The sequence below is a fragment of the Solanum dulcamara genome, chromosome 12, assembly GCF_947179165.1.
Source record: "Solanum dulcamara chromosome 12, daSolDulc1.2, whole genome shotgun sequence".
NCBI classification, from domain to species: Eukaryota; Viridiplantae; Streptophyta; class Magnoliopsida; order Solanales; family Solanaceae; genus Solanum; species Solanum dulcamara.
In genome coordinates, this window is record NC_077248.1 from 4,297,589 (window position 1) to 4,318,707 (window position 21,119).

A 21,119-nucleotide genomic window follows, 5' to 3' on the forward strand; every position below is an offset into this window, starting at 1 on the left:
GTTTTAGTCAACACTTTTTGTTATTTTTTAAAGTATTTTCTTCATATTGTGTTATATATATATGGTGTTTAATTAGTTAAGACGATATTAATGTGAAACGGATATCATTACAAGAATAAAGTGGTAATAATAATTGAAATTATATATATTGTGATAGGGACGTTAGAACATTCTTCCTTTTTGTCTAATTTCAAGCAGACGGAAAAATCAACAGCACATAGTTCATTAGGATATTCATTACAACTAGGACAAATCGAACCAAATCGGAAAAAAATTCCGACTAGTGGTTTGGTTTGATTTGGTTTGGTGTTTGAAAAAAAAACCCGACCATTATAGGATTGGTTTGGTTTTAACTAAAAAAAGTCAAACCGAACCCAAATCGATCCGATTATAGATATACACTTTTAAATTATGTTATACATAAAAATCTTTATTAAAATGTAATTTTAAATTTTTTTTCATAATTTTTGTTTTCTTTCTTACATTTAGATTTGGACTTGAGAAGCCCATCTAAATAATATACAAAAAAAACTCATCTTATAAAGTTATATTTTAAAGTTAAAACTTCAAACAGTGTTCTGCCTCCATCTTATATGTTGATATTTTGTACTAGAACTCTTTTTAAGAAGCACTGCTCTGTGATTTTTATTAGATACTATGAAAAACCCGAGAAACCCGAAAAAAACCGAAAGACCCGAGAAAAAATGATATCGAAAAACCCGACTTTTATTGGTTTGGTTTGATTTATAGATTTAATAACCCGACACAAATGATTTGGTTTGGTTTGTAAAAAATCCGACCAATCCGGTCCATGCACACCCCTAATTACAACAACATCATATATCCAATTTGATTCCACAAATGAAGTTTAAAAAAAATAAAATGTGCGCAAATCTGTTATTTTTACCTTTTATAAGGTAGAGAGTTGTTTTGATAGATCTTATTAGGGTATTCATTAATTTACTTTAATTACTAGTCGATCCTCAGTATATATAATTACATTTGTATAAATATAAATCGTTAAGAAAAGGTTCACAATCTAAATTGTAGCTGCGACTCTGCCAGGATTGTACTAATTTTTCATAGAAGATTGTTTATGTTGTTACTAGAAATCCCACGTCAAAGTTTTTAACATCAAGATTGGAGTGCGTTGAGCATGAAATGAGTTGGACATGTTTAATTGGGTTTTAATTGTAATTAACTTACATTTATTTCTTAGCATTTTCTTATTTTCCAACCTAACAACTCGGATTAAATATCAAATATATTTCAAATAAAATAGATGACCATGGTCAAAATCTAATACTCCATGTAGGTATTATATATGTTGATTAGGTAATGAAAAGTCTCATTATGACTAAATATACATAGCTGTTATTTTAAAAAAATTGTCACGCGTAAAAGATTAATTTCATACATGTATGATATATGTTTTTGAATTTTTAGTTCATGACGAAATAAAAAGGAAAAAGAAAAAAGAGTGGAAACTTCTATGAAGACAATTTCTGTACTTTGAAAATGATATATTTGATGCTATTTGAATTTTTAAGCAGTTTAGTAGGACATGTGGTTTGTCTGATAATGTCAACAAGAAAGTCAAGATTTGAAGCTTAAAAAAAATTAAATACGTTAACAATCTCTTAAATTTGTAATAAATTTTGATTGGATATTTTAATTACGGTCTATTTTGTTTGAGCAACTAAGTGAAGTGTTTCTATTAGACATTTTGTAACGATCCATTAGGTCGTTTCGAATACTAGATTTTTTTATTTTATAAATGATTCATCTGGTAAAATTCTAATTGATATTTTGGGCTATTCGACAACTACGGTTATATAATTAAGGAGTAACTTTAGATAAATAATATAGTTAACAGGCTAAAGTGATAATTTATTTAATATCCTATATTACTTGTTCAATACATATAAAAATATATTAATAGAGTTTAGCTTTTATTTATTTATTAATTCATGATTAGTTGCCCTAATTAATTAGAAGAAAAGAAACTGGAGAAAAACTTACGGACGGCATCAACCCGAGCGACTGCCAGGTAAGTGTTTCAGAATTTCCAATTGATTGAATACGTAACAATGTTCACAATCCATTGGTTCAATGTTACTTGAGGATAATGATAGGGAGTATATCAATGTGTGTATTAAATAACATATAAAAAAATAAAAAATGTGCAAGTAGTCCATGTTTATGAGTCAGTTTTGTTTTGGAGTGCTTTTGTACTTTCTGACTAAAAGGTATATGAGCAGCTTTCTGGACAAGTTCCAGATTTTCTTATAGATATCAAATCTTAATTCAAGTTTTAATATATTGAGATAAATAATTAAATATTAAGTATAGTGTATCATATGAATATTAATAAATTTATGTTATTTGGAGGAATTATGACTTAATCCTAGTCTTGAGATTTTAAGAAATTGATTATAGAATTGAGTGAGTTGTTGGGTCTAGGTTAAACATATATATAATATTGGTGTTTACGGATTAGTTTACTTATAAATATTATATATTTGATAGATTGAAATTGGTTTGAGGCATTGAAGAAAGGAAAGACATTGGTGGATTAACTTGCTTTATTTCGGTTCTTCGGTTGAGGTAGGTTATAGTTTTATTCTATATCATAGATAGACTCTTAATAGTGATTGATATTCATTAAGTAATGTGTGAAGTTTACTACACATTTAATTATTGTGGTTTGGATGATTGATATGTTGTTGTGATTGGTCTAAAATTTCGAGGCCATGAAATCCATAATCTTGAACTTGCCATATCAAAAATTGGTGCCTTGAATAAAGAAGACTTGATGAAATATTGTTAATGAAGTGGAATGTAATAATAAAGAATGATAAATTAATTATATTTGGATCGGGTGTCACTTTTCGATACGGTAATATTAAAGGAAAAAAATTAAAATGACTTAATAAGACCCAATCTCCAATAACTCATTTTCCAAAAGAGTATGATGTGGAGGCATGAGTCCTCATGTGTGATCTTAATATTGTTGATTGGTTATGAAATTGTTCATTGTGTTGTCACTTGATCTTTATCTTGTTGGTTGCCACCTGTTAAGTGCTACGATTGATTCCCGCTATTACTTATTGCATATTGATTTCTATTTTGAGTCGGCCGATGATACCTACTCAATACATGTTGTCCTGTACTGACCCCTACTTGTATCTTTTTTTGTTTTATTTGTGGTGTGCAGCGAGTCTTCTATCAGCTTCAACTCGACCTCAGCTCTAGTCAGTCTCCAATTCATCGAATTGCAGGGTGAGCTATCATTCTAGCTGGCGATGGAATCTCTTGTCATGGCATGGTGTATTTAGTTTTCGGACAGACTATGTTAATTATTTATTCTGGTATTGATATTTTCAGACTTAATTTTAGAATTTAGATGTCCTTTATGTGATGACTTTCAGGTTTTGAGAAAACGTATTTAATTGAGCTTTCACGTTATTGCTATATTTATTAGTTGGGGTTTGTATCGTTGGTTCTCCCACCTAGGAAGTTAAGTGTGGGGCCCATTTTGGGTCGTGACACATTTTCGTTCAATTTTGGAAAAAAAACTTTTGCATGTGTTTTCGACGCTTATTATGTAGATAAGTTAATTACTTAAAATATGTCATTTCTCCTAATTAATTATATACATTATGCTCAATAAATTGTAAGACTTTAAGCATGTTCCAATTGACGCTTATGTATAACTAGATGTGTCATATTTGGTGTGGTTAATTAACTCATCTAGATAATAAGAGCACACATACAAAATAATTTCTAAATTTTAAATCGAAAGTATCTTATATGATAACTTTATCAAATATTCATGTGTTCTATCGAAATATGTTGTATTTTTAGCGTCTGAGTGATAATTATATCGACATACTGCTTGGAAAAACTAAATCAAAACCATTTTTTTCTTTTTAATACCGTATAGATGATCAATCCGGTACTTAAAATTGTGTTGTTACTTCTTAATTATTAATTTGAATAGAAATAATAAAATTTGAGTAGTTAATTAAACTTTAGACATCAATATTAGCTCATCAAATAATCTTTTGCTTTATTCATTATCTTAAGAGATAAATTCAGAAATACACCTAAACTATATCCCTCTTTTTTGAGTTTCATATCTAAACTATTGAGAGTGTGAGTTTTATACCTAAACTATCACTTCTCAGTTTGAGAAACATACCTCAGTGGTGTGTGTAATACACTCTCTCTACTCTCTCTATTTTTTGAAATTTTTTTGCCACGTGGCTAAAATATTCCATATTGATAAAAATCAAATAAACTATTAATATTAGTTAAAAGTTAAAACTAAAGTATTTCTATCTCCAAAATAAGAAATTATTTTTTAAAAAACTGAAATTATTTTTTTAAAAAAGTTATTTTTCTCACTCATATGTATGTATTTAACACAAAATGAGAAAACAAAATTGGAAGCGGAGGATTAGGTGTGGCGGGGTAGAATTATTTTTTTGAAAAATATATAAAAATAATATGTAAATTATTATTTGAAGGGGAGGGGGGGAGAGGGAAAGATGAAGTAAGAATTTTTTTAAAAAAACTTTTATAAAAGAAATTTAGAAAATAAAAATAAAATAATTTTTTTTGGTGGGGTGGGGTGGGGTGGGGGGTATGGTGAGAAAAAGTGGTGGAGTGGGGTAATAAAAAGATTTTATTTTATATATATATTTTTAGGGTGGGATAGTAATACTTTAATTATAACTATTATAACTAATTCTAAGAATTTATTTAATTTTTTTCTAGGTGGAATATTTTGTCTATGTGTAGTGTGATGTGACAAATTTTTTAAAATGAAAGAGAGAGTGTAGCACATACACCATGGTGAGAGTGGATTAAAGAGAGATGTTTGTTTCTCAAAATAAGAAGTGATAGTTTAGGTATGAAACTAAAAAAAAAGAAGATAATTTAAATGTATTTTTGATACTTGTCTCTTATCTTAAATGTTCTTTCTTTCGATGATTAGACAGTTTTTGATAAATAATTATTAGGGTATCTATTGACTTACTTTAATTACACTGCATTAAAAGTAATTTGTAGCGGTAATTACTTAACGACAAATAGCTTAGCTATCGCTAAATATACTTTTTTAGAGGCAATTACTTGTGACAATTATATTTTAGCATTCTTTGTAAATGTCGCTAAAGCCTATAGCGACATTGTATCTAATGACAAGGAAAAATCACACCACACATCTATTTAAGGATTTATATTATAGCTTATAAATGGATTTTTGTGCAATTGGTACTTATAAATTACTAATCACGGGCTTTAAAATATTTTAATAATTCAACTATTTAAATTAATTATTTAAACATATTAAATTTTTTCACAGTTAATAAGAATGAGAAAGTAAAGAATGGAGCATTAATTATGTGTAATAATCTTCACTACAATCAAGGAATCACTTTTCCTTTTTTAACTGGCACAATCCCCCCCTCCGCAGCCAACTCCCACGTCTCTAATACAACTATCTCCGTCAATTTCTCTGTAATTTCTCTTTTTTCAATTTGTTCAAAGATAGTCAAAGAAAATACCATTTATCTTTCTCAAAATTTCTTCAGTCCCCACCTTTTTTAAAACAACCATTTTCAATTAGTGTATAGAGGAGTTTTGTATGATGAAGAAAATTCAAAAAGTTGATCATACACCTCGGAAGAGTCCCCGATTTACAAAGAACGAAGTTATGGTAGAGATTGAGCCACCAAGTTTTAATATATTAATCCAAATATCAGTAAAAAAAATGAGAAGCGAGATAACTGGGACTGTTGCCAGAAAATTTAGTAGATCACGCGTATCAAGAGAGCAGGCTCTGGACACCACCAATTTACCAATGCCAAAGCCAAGACGATCAGTTTTCAGATGAAGGATATTCTCAACTGTTACTTTTGTTTTGTTGTTTTATTAGTCCTTTTCCTCTAATTGTAGCATGGTTTTTGATAGAAACAATCAACTGTCACTTTTCTTTTCTTAGGTTAGTACATTTTTCTTCATTCGTAGTATGATTTTTGATGTTTAAAAAATCAACTGTTACTTATGTTTTTCAATTATATGACAATGGTTTCTTGAAATTATAACTTTCAATTTTCCTACAGGTTTCATATTGGAATTATAGATCACATGACATTATTAGAATTCAATTTGCATACAGGTTTCATATTAATATTATAGTTCAGTTTTTTTTATAGAATAGTGTAACATCCCCTAAAAACGTTGTATACGATGTTTCAATTTTCGCCTAAACATGATACAGCCTCTGTATTTTGGGCATCACTTTTCATAGGAATATCCAAATTGAGTGATTCAAATTTCTGAGTAACCACAAAATCATTACCTACAACTTTTATGAAGACCATATTTTAAGATTCAGAGGTTAAGTAGGTCAAATAAATTAATTTTTGTAAGGTAGGATGCTGTGACGGAAATGAGTGTTTATAGAAGAAAAATCATATCTCATTGTAGGTTTATCCAAATTGGTTGATTCCTAAACGATATGAAACTAGACTTTCATATCTACAATTCTTATGAAGACACCAAATCCTAATAAGGAATTTATCTTATTCAAACGCAGCTTCCAAAACGAGTATTCTGTCAAAGATAACTCATTTCACCTACCATAGAAAGATCTAGATACATTTGACATCACTCATGACATAAATTGTCCTCCATTTAACATCATCCATGACATCAATATATTCTACTAAATTTTCAGATTTTTCTTTATAATTATTTTATTTATTGTTAGGTCCCTCTTTCTCACCTATAAATACCCACCTTATTTCCTCATTTTATTCATCAAGCTTTCTCAAGCAAATCTTCTCTCTATACACTTCTTTACACATTCTCAAATATAGTTTTAGTTCTTAGTAGTGAAGAAATACTATTCTGATGATTCATATACTCCGGGTAGTACACAAAACGTTCAGGCGAGGAGAGAAGCTAGGACTCAAGAGTGTTCATTAAGTCTTTCGGTACCAACTAAAGCTTCGGTCTCCAGGTATGTAAGGCTTCAATGAGAGTATTCCTTCCACTCTCATGTCTAAATTATTTTGATTATATGATAAATTATATTTATTTTCTTTAAGATTTACTCTAAGTTATGTGGGTGTTTATCCATGAGTTCTTCCATCCATATAGTCCAAAATCTATTTCAATTAAGTCTCTTGATTTCAAGTAATATTTTCTTATAGTAATTTTTATTTTAACTTAATAGTATGAATTATGGTTAAATTAATGATTATTGATCTATTTCGATGCAACATAATTTCATATGTATGAATTGATGGTTTGCAAGTAATTCTTCTATTTATCTATTTAAAGGTTCTTGAAATTCATGGTGGGTTGTTTAAATCATGATTTTTAATTAATGAATTTTAAAGTATTTATGTATATTTATTTACATACATATTTGCAAGTTGAAGTGATTTGATCCCACCTAGTTTTACTATGTTTTTAACAAAGTTTGACTTGAAAGCTTTGACTCCAAATGAATGTTTATAAAAGCAATATCTATGATCAAAAAGGGAGTCTTATGAAATAAAAGAATGATGAAATGATATGAATGATGGATTCTTTATGCAATAAGGAAAATTCTTGCATATTTGAATTACCAAATGTTTTAATGAGCTATTCTACCGAATATGATGTTTTGAATTCTCAAGCTATATGTTATGACTATTTTAAAGTATTAAACTATTCCGTGGGATTGACTTAGCACCGAATGGGTCATTGAGGTGGAATTCGGTAAGGGAATCCTAGTAGCAACCCCTTGTCTCATTAACTATGTGCCAACATAGGAGCCCTTGTAGGCTTAGGCTAATGGATCCATAAATAGCCCTTAAAGTTAAAGTTAAAGAAATGAATGAAGTTGACGGAGTTCTACTTGGCAAGTAGTCTCCCCGGCCAACGTAGGGGGTTATGTTGGATTCCATGTAATAGCTCGCATGGTCTTAAATGTCGGTTATGGTTAATTTCCCACAAAATGAATGTTTTAAAGGATATATATATGATTTATTATGCATACATTAAATTATGTTCCATATTACATAAACTTTTAATGTTTCCTCAATGTTCATGCATCCTTACATACTTAGTACATTCAAAGTACTAACACATACTCTTTGCCTACATGATATCACCATGTAGGGATCAGTGCTCCTCCTCGTTCTCCTCCACGTGGCTAGTTGATATTCCATTGAAGACTACTTTTGGTGAGTTCCCATGTTCCGGGAATAATACTCCTTTATCTTTCTAGCTTATGATATGTTAAGATATTTTACTATGGCATTTTTTCTATTATGATTGAGGGTGAGCTAGGGACTTGTCTTAGCCCCGTTAAATCTAATAGTTAGAGGTATTGTTGGACATATGTAAGTTGAAGATTTACTATTATGATTTCCGCTTGTTTATTTATCATCATTACCTATGAAAGGCTAAAAGAATGCTAAGAGGCTTGATTGAGGTACTTTCGGGTTCCTCATTCGCCATGTCACATCTAGGCCCTAGGATTGGGTCGTGACAAATAGAATACTCAAAGTTTTATTATAATTCAATTTTCATACAAATTTTATATGCTATTACAGTTCATTTCTGATATAGGATATCATATTCATACATTGTTTCAATTAAGTTTCTTGTTATGTTACCACTAAGAATTTTTCAACTAGTATGCAAGTGTGATACCAAAAAAAAGTTTTTTATTTTATTTATATTTTTACATATTATTATACTTAAATTTCATTTTATGATTTAGATTTCATGCACCATAATACACGAATATATTATTGAGCCTACAAACGGGATACAAACTTAATTAAATTTCAAATTTAAACTATGTTCGTACCAAACTTATTACATTGTTGTAATACGGAGAGCAATAATCTGCTTCATGCATGCGTTTGTATCTAAACTCAAATTTAATTACAAATTCATACAAATATTACTATCACTAAAAAAGTAACGATCATGCATAATTCCAAACTAAAAACACAAAAAACACTATTATACCATGGATATACAGAAACAAGAAACATATATTATACAAAATTCATATTATTTTCATACAAATTATTAACATCACATCATATCAAATTTACACAACTAATACTTACAACTTATTATTTAATCAAATTATATACAATATTAATACACACTATATTCACACAAATTATTTCAACTATCGTTAGACATAAACTGAACTCCGATTTTCAACAGTATGAATGAAAAAAAAATTGTTTATCACTAACGTTATGTCAAAAATGCTATTTCATTATTAACTCTTACGTCCACTAAATTAGTACAAAATTCATGATACATTAAAATGAGTTTTACATTACAAATAATGAAATGTCAAAACTATACATTCAACAAAAACGAATAAAACTTTTCATCGCAAACAAACTTTTTAAATGAAAATTAAAATTAAAATACTGAATAACGTATCTGTAGAATCCCATCTTCCACTATGTTGAACAAGTATTGATAAAAACCTTTCCCTTTCCATGATAATTTCAATAAAAAAAATTCAAAATAATGAAAAGTCGTTGAATGGAGGAGAGAGAGACTACGTTGGGGAAAATAATTCAAATAAAAATTTCATTTTGGAATATATCTCACCAGATTTTCAACTGATTGAGAAAATAAAGAAATTTAATTTCAAAATCAGTTATTAGAGTCCTAATTAAATGCTAATTCTGTATTACCATTAATATATTTATTACCATTTTTCGTTAATTTATTACAATTTTCTTTATTTAGTTTATTAATTCTTTAATTAATGCACAATATTTTAAAATATGTTATAACTTGAAAGTTTTTAACTGCTACAATTTGAAAGTTATAATCTACTGTCACAACTCGAAATTTCTTATATTAAATATGACATTTAATTTTTTTTTCACAATGAGAATTAACTAATGTCGATAGAAGGTTAAACACTTTTTGTTAATGTGCATATTTATTGTCACTCAAAGATGTGTTTGTCGTAGTGTTTGTAGTCATGAATATATATAATTACATTTGTATAAATACAAATTGTAAAGAAAAGGTTTACAATCTAAATTGTTGCTGAGTTACATAGGATTGTGCCGATGTTTCATAGAAGATTGTTTACATTATTCCGAGAAATCCTCCATCAAAAATTTTCACATAATAAAAAGAAGATTTTTTTTCTTTATATAAAGACAGAGGTTACGTTGTTGTCTTTCTTTTTTCATGTGTCTTCGATCTCTTTCTTATATGACGTTCTTAATCTATGGTTCTTTAGTTTTAAATGAAAAGGAGACTTGGAGTCATAATAAAGTTATCTTCGTGTGATTTATAAGTTATAAATTCGAGTTGTGGAAATAATCACTAATATTTGCATTATGATAGACAATCTACATCATATTTCTTGTGGTGCGACCTTTTTTCGGATCATGCGCTTTCGTTAGATGCTTTGTGCATTAAACGGTCTTTTAACTGTTCTTAGATTTTAATTATAATTAACTTAAATTTATTTCTCTTGCATTTTCTTATTTTCCAACCTAACCACTCGGATTAAATACAAAATATATTTCAAACAAAATAGATGTCAGATTTTGTAATGGTCAAAATCTAATGGTCCTTGTAGGTATTATATATACATATGTTGATTAGGTAATGAAAAGTCTCATTATAACTAAATATACATAAGATATTGAAATTTGTGTACATGGTATTTCAAAGGTCACTGTTATTTTAAAAAAATTGTCACGCGTAAAAAATTAGTTTCAACGAAATAAAAAAGAAAAAAAAAACAGTGGAAACCTCTACGAATTTCTGTTCTTGGAATGATATGTTTGATGCTATTTGAAAATTTTAAGCAGTTTAGTAGGACACGTGGTTTGTCTGATGATGTCAATAAGAAAGTCATGATTTGAAGCTTAAAAAATAATTAAATACGTTGCTAATCTCTTAAATTTTTTATAAATTTTAATTAGATATTTAAGTTATGGTCTATTTTATTTAAGCAACTGAATAGTTCATCATAAAATATCCATATTAGATATTTTCGACCAATTTGGATAAGCTTTTGCGGTGTAACCAAACACATTATGTAAATCAATTTATTACTTAAAATATGTCATTTTTTCGTAATGATACACATTAATTTCAATAAATTGTAAAATCTCAAACACGTTCCAATTAAGGCTAGTGTATCACTAGAAGTATCATATATTTTATGTGATTGACTAATCTACGCAATAGGAGATTGCAAAAGAATTTCTAAATTTAAATCGAAATTGTCTAATAGGATAATTTTGTCAAATATTCAGGTGCTCAAAACATACCGTATTTTAAGTGTTAAAGTGAAATTTACTGACTAATTGGAGAAGTTATCGACGTACGTTGCCTGAAAAAATTAAATGAAAACCAATTTCTTCTTTTTAATACAGTATAACTCAAAATTGTGTTTTATTTATTTATTAATTTGAATAGAAATAGGATTAAAGTAGTTAATTGAACTTGAGACATCCTCATCAGAAAACCTTCTTTCTTTCTGACTTTATTCATTATCTTAAACGTTCTTTCTTTCGAACTTACGTGTCTTACCATTTTAGCAATAAGAAATTAAATACTTAGCAAGCAAGCCTTCCGTGCTTGAATATTCTTATGACTCATTGATTTCCAAGCCAAAGAAAATATAACACATTTTTAATAGTATAAGATCAATTAATGACGTCAAGCTAACGCGATACTGAGAACTCACAAAAAATAGTAATGGTTAACTTATCTTTGTAATGGACACTGAAACACGCATAATTTTTTTTCTAAAGTTTAAATAAAAAAATCTAATAAAAAAACTTTATTATATATTTAGATACTTAATTAAAATAAATCATAATTCAAATGTTAAAGTAAAATTTAGGTACTAACAAATTTAAGAGTGTCTACATAATCAAGTCTTGCAAAGAAGCAACCGCGTCGTTTCAAAGAACATATAAAAACACGGCATTTTCTACAAATCAATCCGCTTTTGCTTACCAATTCAACATTTTTACCTATATATATATTTATCCTCAACTCACCCTATAAGATCATAAATCTCATCTAATTTTTTTAATCCTATATTACACCAAAGGAACAAAGGAAAAAAAAAAACTTGTACGTATTTTTAAGTTTCTTGTTATTGTTATAAGCTATGCCGGAATCTCACTTGAACGGAGCCTATTATGGCCCGTCCATTCCGCCACCGTCCAAATCCTACCACCGTCATGGACGGGGGAGCAGCTGCAACCCGTGCAGCTGTCTCTTCGGCTGTCTTTGCAATTGCATCTTCCAAATTATCTTTACCATCCTCATCATTCTCGGAGTCATTGCATTAGTCCTTTGGCTTGTCCTACGTCCTAACAAGGTCAAATTCTACGTGACTGATGCCACGTTGACACAATTCGATTTTTCCAACACGAACAACACCCTCTACTACGATCTAGCCCTCAACATGACCATCAGGAACCCCAACAAACGAATCGGTATTTACTACGATTCGATCGAAGCAAGGGGTATGTATCAAGGCCAGAGATTTGCTAGTCAAAATTTGGAAACATTTTATCAAGGTCACAAAAATACTAGCAATTTGCATCCAGTGTTTAAAGGACAGAATTTGGTTCTATTGGGAGATAGAGAAAAATCAAATTACAATAATGAGAAGAATTTAGGGATTTATGAGTTGGAAGTGAAGCTTTATATGCGTATAAGGCTAAAGATTGGTTGGATCAAAACACACAAAATTAAGCCCAAAATTGAGTGTGATTTTAAGGTTCCTTTGGAGTCCAGTGGCAGATCTGTTAATTTTGAGGAAACTAGGTGCCATCTTGATTGGTAGATTGCTTTTTGTTTTTGTTTTTTGTGATTTATTGTATTTCTTATATTCATTGGATCACATTAGTAGATGTTCTTGATGAGGAGATTTCTCTCCTTTTTTGTTATTTGGATATATATGTTTGTTAATAAATAATGAGTTATTTTTATTTTTTTCTGATTTTCTTTATTCTGGAATTTGGATACTATAGTTTGTTTAATAAGTTAGTAGTTTGGAAGTTGATTAAAGTGTATGAGGGCATGTGGGTTAAGAAGAATAGAAGATACTAAAGTCAATTGTTAATTTAGAAGAGTAGGCAAAGTTGATATTTTCCTTTCAAATAGAGTAAAGCTCAAGAAAAGGCAAGGTTGACATTACAGAAAGACATATTGGTTGCTTTAGAAGTCTTTCTTTTACTTTTATATTTTGTTTTCGATATCAAATAGTGTCACATAAATTGAAATAGAGAGAGTATACCCTTAATACTAAATATCTGTGGAAGTTCTAAAAGAGTTTTCTAACTTGTGTTAATCGATTTTTCGATACAAATTCTAATTTGGTATATTCCGGCCCTTTGTAAGGATAGCTGGCCTGGTTAATGAAATCCACACATTTCATTATCCAATATATAGTCATACAGATAATTTCAAAAAATCTCCCTAGTAAGATATTTTCACATGCATAGACTCAATTAATCAAACAATCCTTTACTTGTAAATTTTCCTTTGTGTAGTCAGGGCGGTCTAACGGGTCTTGAGGGATCACCCAAACCAACACAACAAAAAATACATCGTATATATAATGTAATTTTTTTATGTATATATATATATATATATAGATGAATCCCTTGAACATAATAATAGAGGTTAACTGAATGGTTTATAGGATTCAAACTTCATCCGGTGGTTTTAAGTTCATATCTCGAGCACTATATTTTTTTTTTCGTTATTTTTTAGTGAAAATTATAAATCCACCAATATATGTAGTATGTAGTGTACGTTCTCAAATAGCTCAACTATATTTACTTGGTATGTATGAGTTCAAGTCACTTCAAGGCAGAGTTACCTCTTAAGGTCAAGTTCATTAATCATCCGTTGAGAAATTAATCATAGACATTTTAGTATAAGATCAATCAATGACATTGTTTTTTCTTTCAATTCACAAATGATGGAGACTGGTGAATGTGACTAGCCAATAGCCATTTACCAAAAAGTCTGTCTTGATTGTGACAATTTTTGCACTGCAATAAGACCAGGCATGTGAAATTAACATGTTTTGGCTTCATAATGAATATGAAAGCAGAATTTGCAAAAGGATAATGTGGATGTGATGATGGATCGCCAAAAAGAATTATGGTGGAGAGATAAGCAGTAAAGGAAGTTACTTTTGTTTGAAAGTATTTCATCCTTAATTTGAGATCATGATGTAAATCCAAATTAAGTCGGCAAAAAAAATACTTTTACTTGGAGGTAAATTACAAAATTAGAGTATAATTTAAGAGATACGTAATTTAAGTGATTTTTTTTTTTATTATATTGTTACTTGAAAAAAAAGGTAAAAAATAATAATATGTACTACTTCCTCCATCCCAATTTAAGTTTTTCGATTTCAAAATTTTGGAACTGTTTTATCAAGGTCATAAGAATACTAGCAATTTGCGTTCAGTATCCAAAGGACAGAGTTTTGTTCTGCGTGGAGATAAAAAGAGAAATCGAATTACAATAATGAGAAGAGTTCATGGATTTATGAGATGAAACTGAAACTTTACCTGCGTAAAAGGCTAAAGTCCGTTTGGATTAAAAGAAATTTTTTCCTAAATATACGATATTAGACTCATATTTTAGATAATTGATTGCAGGAATTCACAAGGAATTCGAGTATCGAAAGCTCATTCAGGAAGAGAAATGTGTGTTTTTAAGTAATGTAGCTAACTAAAGAGCTATGTATCAAATAAAATGTTACAGAACAATTGCTACCTAACAGAATCAGTTGCTATGCTAAACACTTCTAAACTACTCTTTCGTTCCTTTTTACTTATCACAATTTTAAAATTTATTAAATATTTATATATAATTAATTGTAAACTCAATTATTATGATAATATTAACCTTAATTGGTCGTAAAATCGATAAATATCGATAAGTGTAACATTTTCCCTTTTCATAATGAATACGAAAATAGAGTTTGCTAGGATAATGTTCATGTGTTGTTGCATATTTGGGAAGTGGAGCAAAAATAGACAGCACAGCTGCCCAACAAGAGTTGTCTCAAAACATCAAAGTTCTAATTGAGATTCCAATTTATCACAAATCCCATACACAACATTATGGGGTTGTTTGGTGTGAAGGATAACATTAAATAATTTCGGAATTAAATAATAATGTCATTTAATTTGTCGTTTGGTTGGCAAGTCTGGGATAATTTATCTCGGGATTAATAATTAATACCGAAATAAGTTATTCCTCCTCTTGGTGGTATAGTAATCTCGGGATAACTTATTCCGGGATAAAGTAGGTAAATGATAAAAATATCCTTTTAAACCCTTTTTATACATCACTTTTCACATCCATAAAAGGTATTTTTGTAAATAAATAATTTATTCTTAAAATTTATATAATACATATTATTTTGAATGCAACAAACCAAATACTCAATAAGAAATAATCCCATCACAACTTATCCTATTATAACTAATCACATCATAACTTATCCCGTCATAACTAATCCAATCATAACTTGTATTCAAACCAAACGAACCTATGCGTATAATTGTGGCATTGAAATTCAACTTATCCCAATCTTCAATGTTTTAAAACGAGTTAAAAGGCTATTCTTAAAAGAAAAATAGGAGTCATGATAGTTTTATCTATTCAATTCGAATGAGTACCCTCACTTTCTTTTCTTACTATGTTAGCATTAATCAAATCCAAAATCTTCTATGCAAATCGGCATAGCGCTAACACTTTAAATAAATTTTGTTCGTGTTTGATTTTCACGATCAAATTGGTTCTTCTGGCTGTGGATTCCATATCTGATGTTATTGATATGTCGAATGCAACTCCACGACTTAAAATACAACTATGAGACTTTTACATCTTTCGCACATTTAGAACTAGACATTTAGAGTGTGGGTAATATTATTAATATAAGGGAAAACTACCTTATTAGACATACATTCATACCATGTGCAACTAAATATTCAACTCCTGAACTAGTGAGATTTATGTAAGTTTACAAGGGCCCAACAATGAATAAAATCAAGAATAAAGATGCATCTGACTCTAATACCACGATTTAAGAAAATGAACCTTAAATCTAACTTAATCTCGAAAACTAACTGGTGAGGTCATGATAATTACCTAAAATCATAAAAGTTTGACTAAATACCCATCTTTAGCCTACGTAGGAGTCTAACAAAAGACTTGAATAAAAACTAAAAGTCAATGACGTATAATCTTGATATACGAAATTGCTAGGCCCAATCTTTTTTAATGCAATCTGATGAATTTCTAAGAAGCTACAAATACAAAAACTACGGCGTCTTTCAAACTCCAATACACATCAAAACACGTTATTTTCTTCTATTTAATCATATACACAAAACACACACACATCCATATTACACCTATATATATCTATACAGTACCAAAGTACTCATAATTCATATTCATCCACAAAACTTCAAGACATTTTTATATTTCTTGTTTTTATTAAGCTATGCCAGAACCTAACTTGAACGGAGCCTATTATGGCCCTTCAATTCCACCACCAACCAAAACCTACCACCGTAGCCGCGGCGGTGGCAGCTGTTGCAACCCATGTAGCTGTCTCTTCAATTGTCTCTGTACTTGTATTTGCCAAATAATCATCACCCTTTTTATCATCCTTGGAGTCATTGCATTAGTCCTGTGGCTTGTCTTACGTCCTAACAAAGTCAAATTCTATGTGACTGATGCCACGTTGACACAATTCGATTATTCAACCACGAACAACACCCTCTACTATGGTCTCGCCCTCAACATGACCATCAGGAACCCCAACAAGCGCGTTGGGATTTACTACGATTCGATCGAAGCAAGAGCTATGTATGGAGGCCAGAGATTTGCTAGTCAAAATTTGGAACCGTTTTATCAGGGTCACAAAAATACTAGCAATTTGCGTCCAGTGTTTAAAGGACAGAGTTCGGTTCTACTGGGAGATCGAGAGAAATCAAATTACATTAATGAGAAGAATTCAGGGGTTTATGAGATTGAAGTGAAGCTTAATATGCGTATTAGGCTTAAGATTGGTTGGATTAAAACTCACAAAATTAAGCCTAAAATTGAATGTGATTTTAAGGTTCCTTTGGAGTCAAATGGCGGACATGGTAATTTTGAGGAAACTAGATGTCATCTTGATTGGTAGACCATATATTCTTTAGATTATTATTATTATTATTTTATTTTATTTTATCTCTTTTGTTTTTCCTATTTGGACTTTAGCATTCATGGACATATGCTTTATTGTTATTTGGTTATTGTTGTGAAATAAATAATATTCATTTTTCTTCTCAATTTCTTCTCTGAATTTCAACTCGAGAAAGGATCCTTTTCATTACTATTTTGTCCATTACTGCTCAATGCTGTAGTGGATGTAGGTCCCGATGTTGACATGACAAAATAGTATACCAAATTTTGGCCTTGAAGATAAACAAATTATATTTTAGTTTGATCATAAATTTTTCATCTAAAAGAACAGAAATTTGATTGCTCAATAGATAAGTTTGAAAAGAAAATCCCCTAGAAGAGTAATAGTTGCACATAAACTCCCTCTCATTTCAAGAAAGTTACACTTGTACCGCTTTTTTAGTTATATTTTCCTCCTTTTGGATTCACCAACTACTATTTCTTGATAGGAATTCAACAAATCATTACCTGCCAGAGAGCTACTCTGTCCGACCTCAGTCCATTTTTAGTTGTCATGATAAGATTTAACACAATTCTTAAGAAAAAATTAATTAAAAGTGTTGTTAGATTAGTATATCCCTTATTCATTATTTAATTTTTATCTGAGGGCAAGATTGAAAAAAGATAATCATTTCTCTATTAATTGTGTAAATTGACAACTAAAAAGGGATTGAGGGAGTAACTCTTAATGTTAATTTCATTATCTGGTAATGTTAGTGGTTTCCTAATCAAACAAGGCATTTTAGTTTAGAGATCAATGACGTTACGTTAATGGATAGTCCATGAGGTTCTTCTAATCAGTAAGTAATAAACAGAATTTAACTTGATGGATGGGATAAAAATCATTTTTGGTCGAGCGATCAACATTAACTTTGACTTATACAGAGTTTGGAGCCAAAAAAGTCATTTTCCCTTAAAATTACATAAAGAGCCACTCAATTATTTTTTAAAACTTAAAGGGACAATTCTCTCTTCAGGGATCGATATCCTTTTTGATTTTAACGCCCGATATTCAATTTTCTCAACAAAAAAAAAATCTGAATAATATCATTGCTCTAGCAGCGATTTTGTAATAGATTTTTTTTAAAATAGTTTGAGTTAAATTTTAATGAACTCGTGACCTAGTGGAGAACCTATTTTATTGGCCGTTGTTTTGTATTATAAATTTTATAATCATCTCTTCTTTTCTTCTTTCAAAATTGGGGGTAGGTGAGGTTATTACATACTGGGAATCGAACCTTCGTTAAAATCATGCTCGACAAATACTCTATTCATTAGGGCGAGGCATGGGTAACAGGTTTCCACTTTAAAATAAACACGAAAAGAGTAATTGCTAGGACACATTATATGTTTTCTATAGTTATATGAAATTGGTCTAGAAGTAGACAACATTTAGGTGCTCACATGTGTTGTAATAGCCCAATTATCAATTTTTACCAAAAATATCACTAGACAATATTCAATTGTAAGTGATTTTTTTTTCCCTAATGACAAAGGAACTTACGGGTGGGGCAACTAAAGCAATTATCGCAGCTCTAGTTGAAGCAATTGTAACTGCACTTTTGACGTTGATTCATCTTTCTCCCCCGACACTAAAAACCAAAATCCCAGAGAGAAATTGAGAACAATCTCATATTGCAAGAAATTCAAGAATTTCTAGGGGCACTAGCATGAGTAAAAATGGACTAGACTACTAAGGGCCAGCGTTCAAGGACATGCCAATCTTCAGGTCATGAGCCTGATGAGTTGACCGATTCCTCTCTCTTTCGAATTTCTTGTAGGTCGAGCCTCCTTTTCAGTCGCCCTCTACATCGTTATTTTTTCCATAGATATCTATTCACGCTTTCTTGTTCATCTACTTTGATCTTCTTCTTCCATCCATTAATGACTTCTTCTTCCTTCCTTCCTTTTTTTTTCTCTTCTTCTTCCTCTTTATTTCTTCGTTGTTTTCCTCCTCCTCCTTCTTCTTCTTCATGTTCAAAAGCTCAAATTTTAAAATCAACGTGCCGCAAACGTGAATCATTTTTAGTGAATAATATATAAAAAGACTCAAAATATTGAGAGGAGTTCATATCTAAATTTTGGAATTGTTTAGAGAAGATTTTAGTTGGTTGGAATTGAAGAAAAAAAAAATATTAATCTGCAATGTATACTTTATTATATCAATAATGTATATACATCTTCGATATATAATTATACATAATCTATATATGAATATACACTCTTTATACAATATCGATACATTGGCTATTTAGTTTGAAATTCAGACCCATATATCTTGGAAACTTCAGACTCGTATGTCAGGAATTTCTTTTGAAGTGTCTAAATTTCCACATAAATGTGGCTACGTTTTTAAATATGAATCCTGAAAGTGCATATTTGTGAACTTTGTTGGGCTGAGTAAATACACTGTAATTGATGTGTTGGGCTCAATACAGAACCCATTAACTATTAAGTCCATTACTGTTGCAAGTCACTAAATTGGGGTCATTAGTCTTTAATTTATGTAACAAATAAATTTTTTAATCAAACACTAAAAAAAAAACTTCATTATAAAGCATTTAAATATAAACCATAAATCTACTTGCCAAAGTTACTTATTTTAAATATATTTTAAAAAAAGAATGTTAATAATATATTTCTGAAAAGGAAATATTATAGTGACTCTTCATTAAAAAGTTATTGAGCAATGTAGATATAATGGAGGGAATTTTGAAAAGGTTCCTAAAAGTTAAAAGGTGAGAAACTTCCTAAAATTAAAAAATGAAATTAAAATATATATTTTTAAAAGAAAGAAAGAGCAAAAAGATTTTGCCTAACAATGATGATGTCTTATACTCCATCTAGGCTTCACACAGAAGTTTCTATAGACAAAATAATTCATCTTTTATTTAAGGAATATTTTCAAGAAAATAAGAAGTTGATTTAATTTGTTTCAATCCTAAAAATTATATAAACAAATAGTATGTGTATATTTTTGTGATGATCGTGATGGAGGGTTGGTTGATCACAAAGAAAAGAACTATTAGATTTTTAGATCGATAAACTTTTAAAAAGATACGCATAACACCTTATAAGGCATATGTATAATAAAAGTTCACATGGACTTGAGTCGTGACAATTCTAGAGAGTTTTACTCCATGAATTTCTAGTAGAATATTATTTCCTTTTAATTTGAAATACATCAAAATTATTTTTACTCATGAGAATATATACTACATATGAATCAAATATTTTCCTATATTCTTACGTGAGGGAATATATTCTCTCAACGAGGAACTTGAGATTCACTATAAACTGGATAATTACCTAATTCAAAAAATAAATAATTATACTATAGTTTTTTCAAAAATTCGTTCATAGATTCTCCGTAAAATTAAGTGCTCATTTGACGATGATCAATAATTTTCACTTTTTTCGGAATTTCATTTCAAAAACCATTTGGACATAAATTAAAATTGTTATAATTTTTAGAAAAAGTTGAATTTCGGAAACTAAAAACGCCAATTATTGTTTTCATAATTCTCTAAATTACTCTCAAAAATTCAAATTTTTTTTTAATTTATATTCAAATCAAAATACAACAATAATTTTTATGTCCAAACGCCAACTAAAGAAAACCGAAAATGATTCTGCCTACTATTGCTTTTCATGTTTCTCAATTTCATTGGGCTAAAAGCAGATGTGTCTGAAATGTCGATGTGCTAAGAAAAATTATATGTATATGTTGTTTTCTTTGATAAATATCATTATTATCATATTATTTTTTAATTATTATAATTATTTTGATAAGATGATCTGAAAAGTTGAAAAAAGGT

At 29.5% G+C, this 21,119-nt stretch overlaps 2 protein-coding genes across 2 annotated transcripts; both read left to right on the forward strand.

Annotated features, from left to right (window-relative positions):
• The first annotated feature begins 12,079 nt into the window (after nt 1–12,079).
• LOC129876494 (NDR1/HIN1-like protein 3) lies at nt 12,080–13,036 on the forward strand. Its single transcript, XM_055951945.1, has one exon. The coding sequence runs from the start codon at nt 12,197–12,199 to the stop codon at nt 12,878–12,880; it is 684 nt and encodes a 227-aa protein (XP_055807920.1). The 5' UTR covers nt 12,080–12,196; the 3' UTR covers nt 12,881–13,036.
• A 3,418-nt stretch (nt 13,037–16,454) lies between these two features.
• LOC129876495 (NDR1/HIN1-like protein 3) lies at nt 16,455–17,409 on the forward strand. The gene has a single exon (XM_055951946.1). It carries the CDS (start codon nt 16,574–16,576, stop codon nt 17,258–17,260), a length of 687 nt encoding a protein of 228 aa, XP_055807921.1. The 5' UTR covers nt 16,455–16,573; the 3' UTR covers nt 17,261–17,409.
• Nucleotides 17,410–21,119: the final 3,710 nt, after the last annotated feature.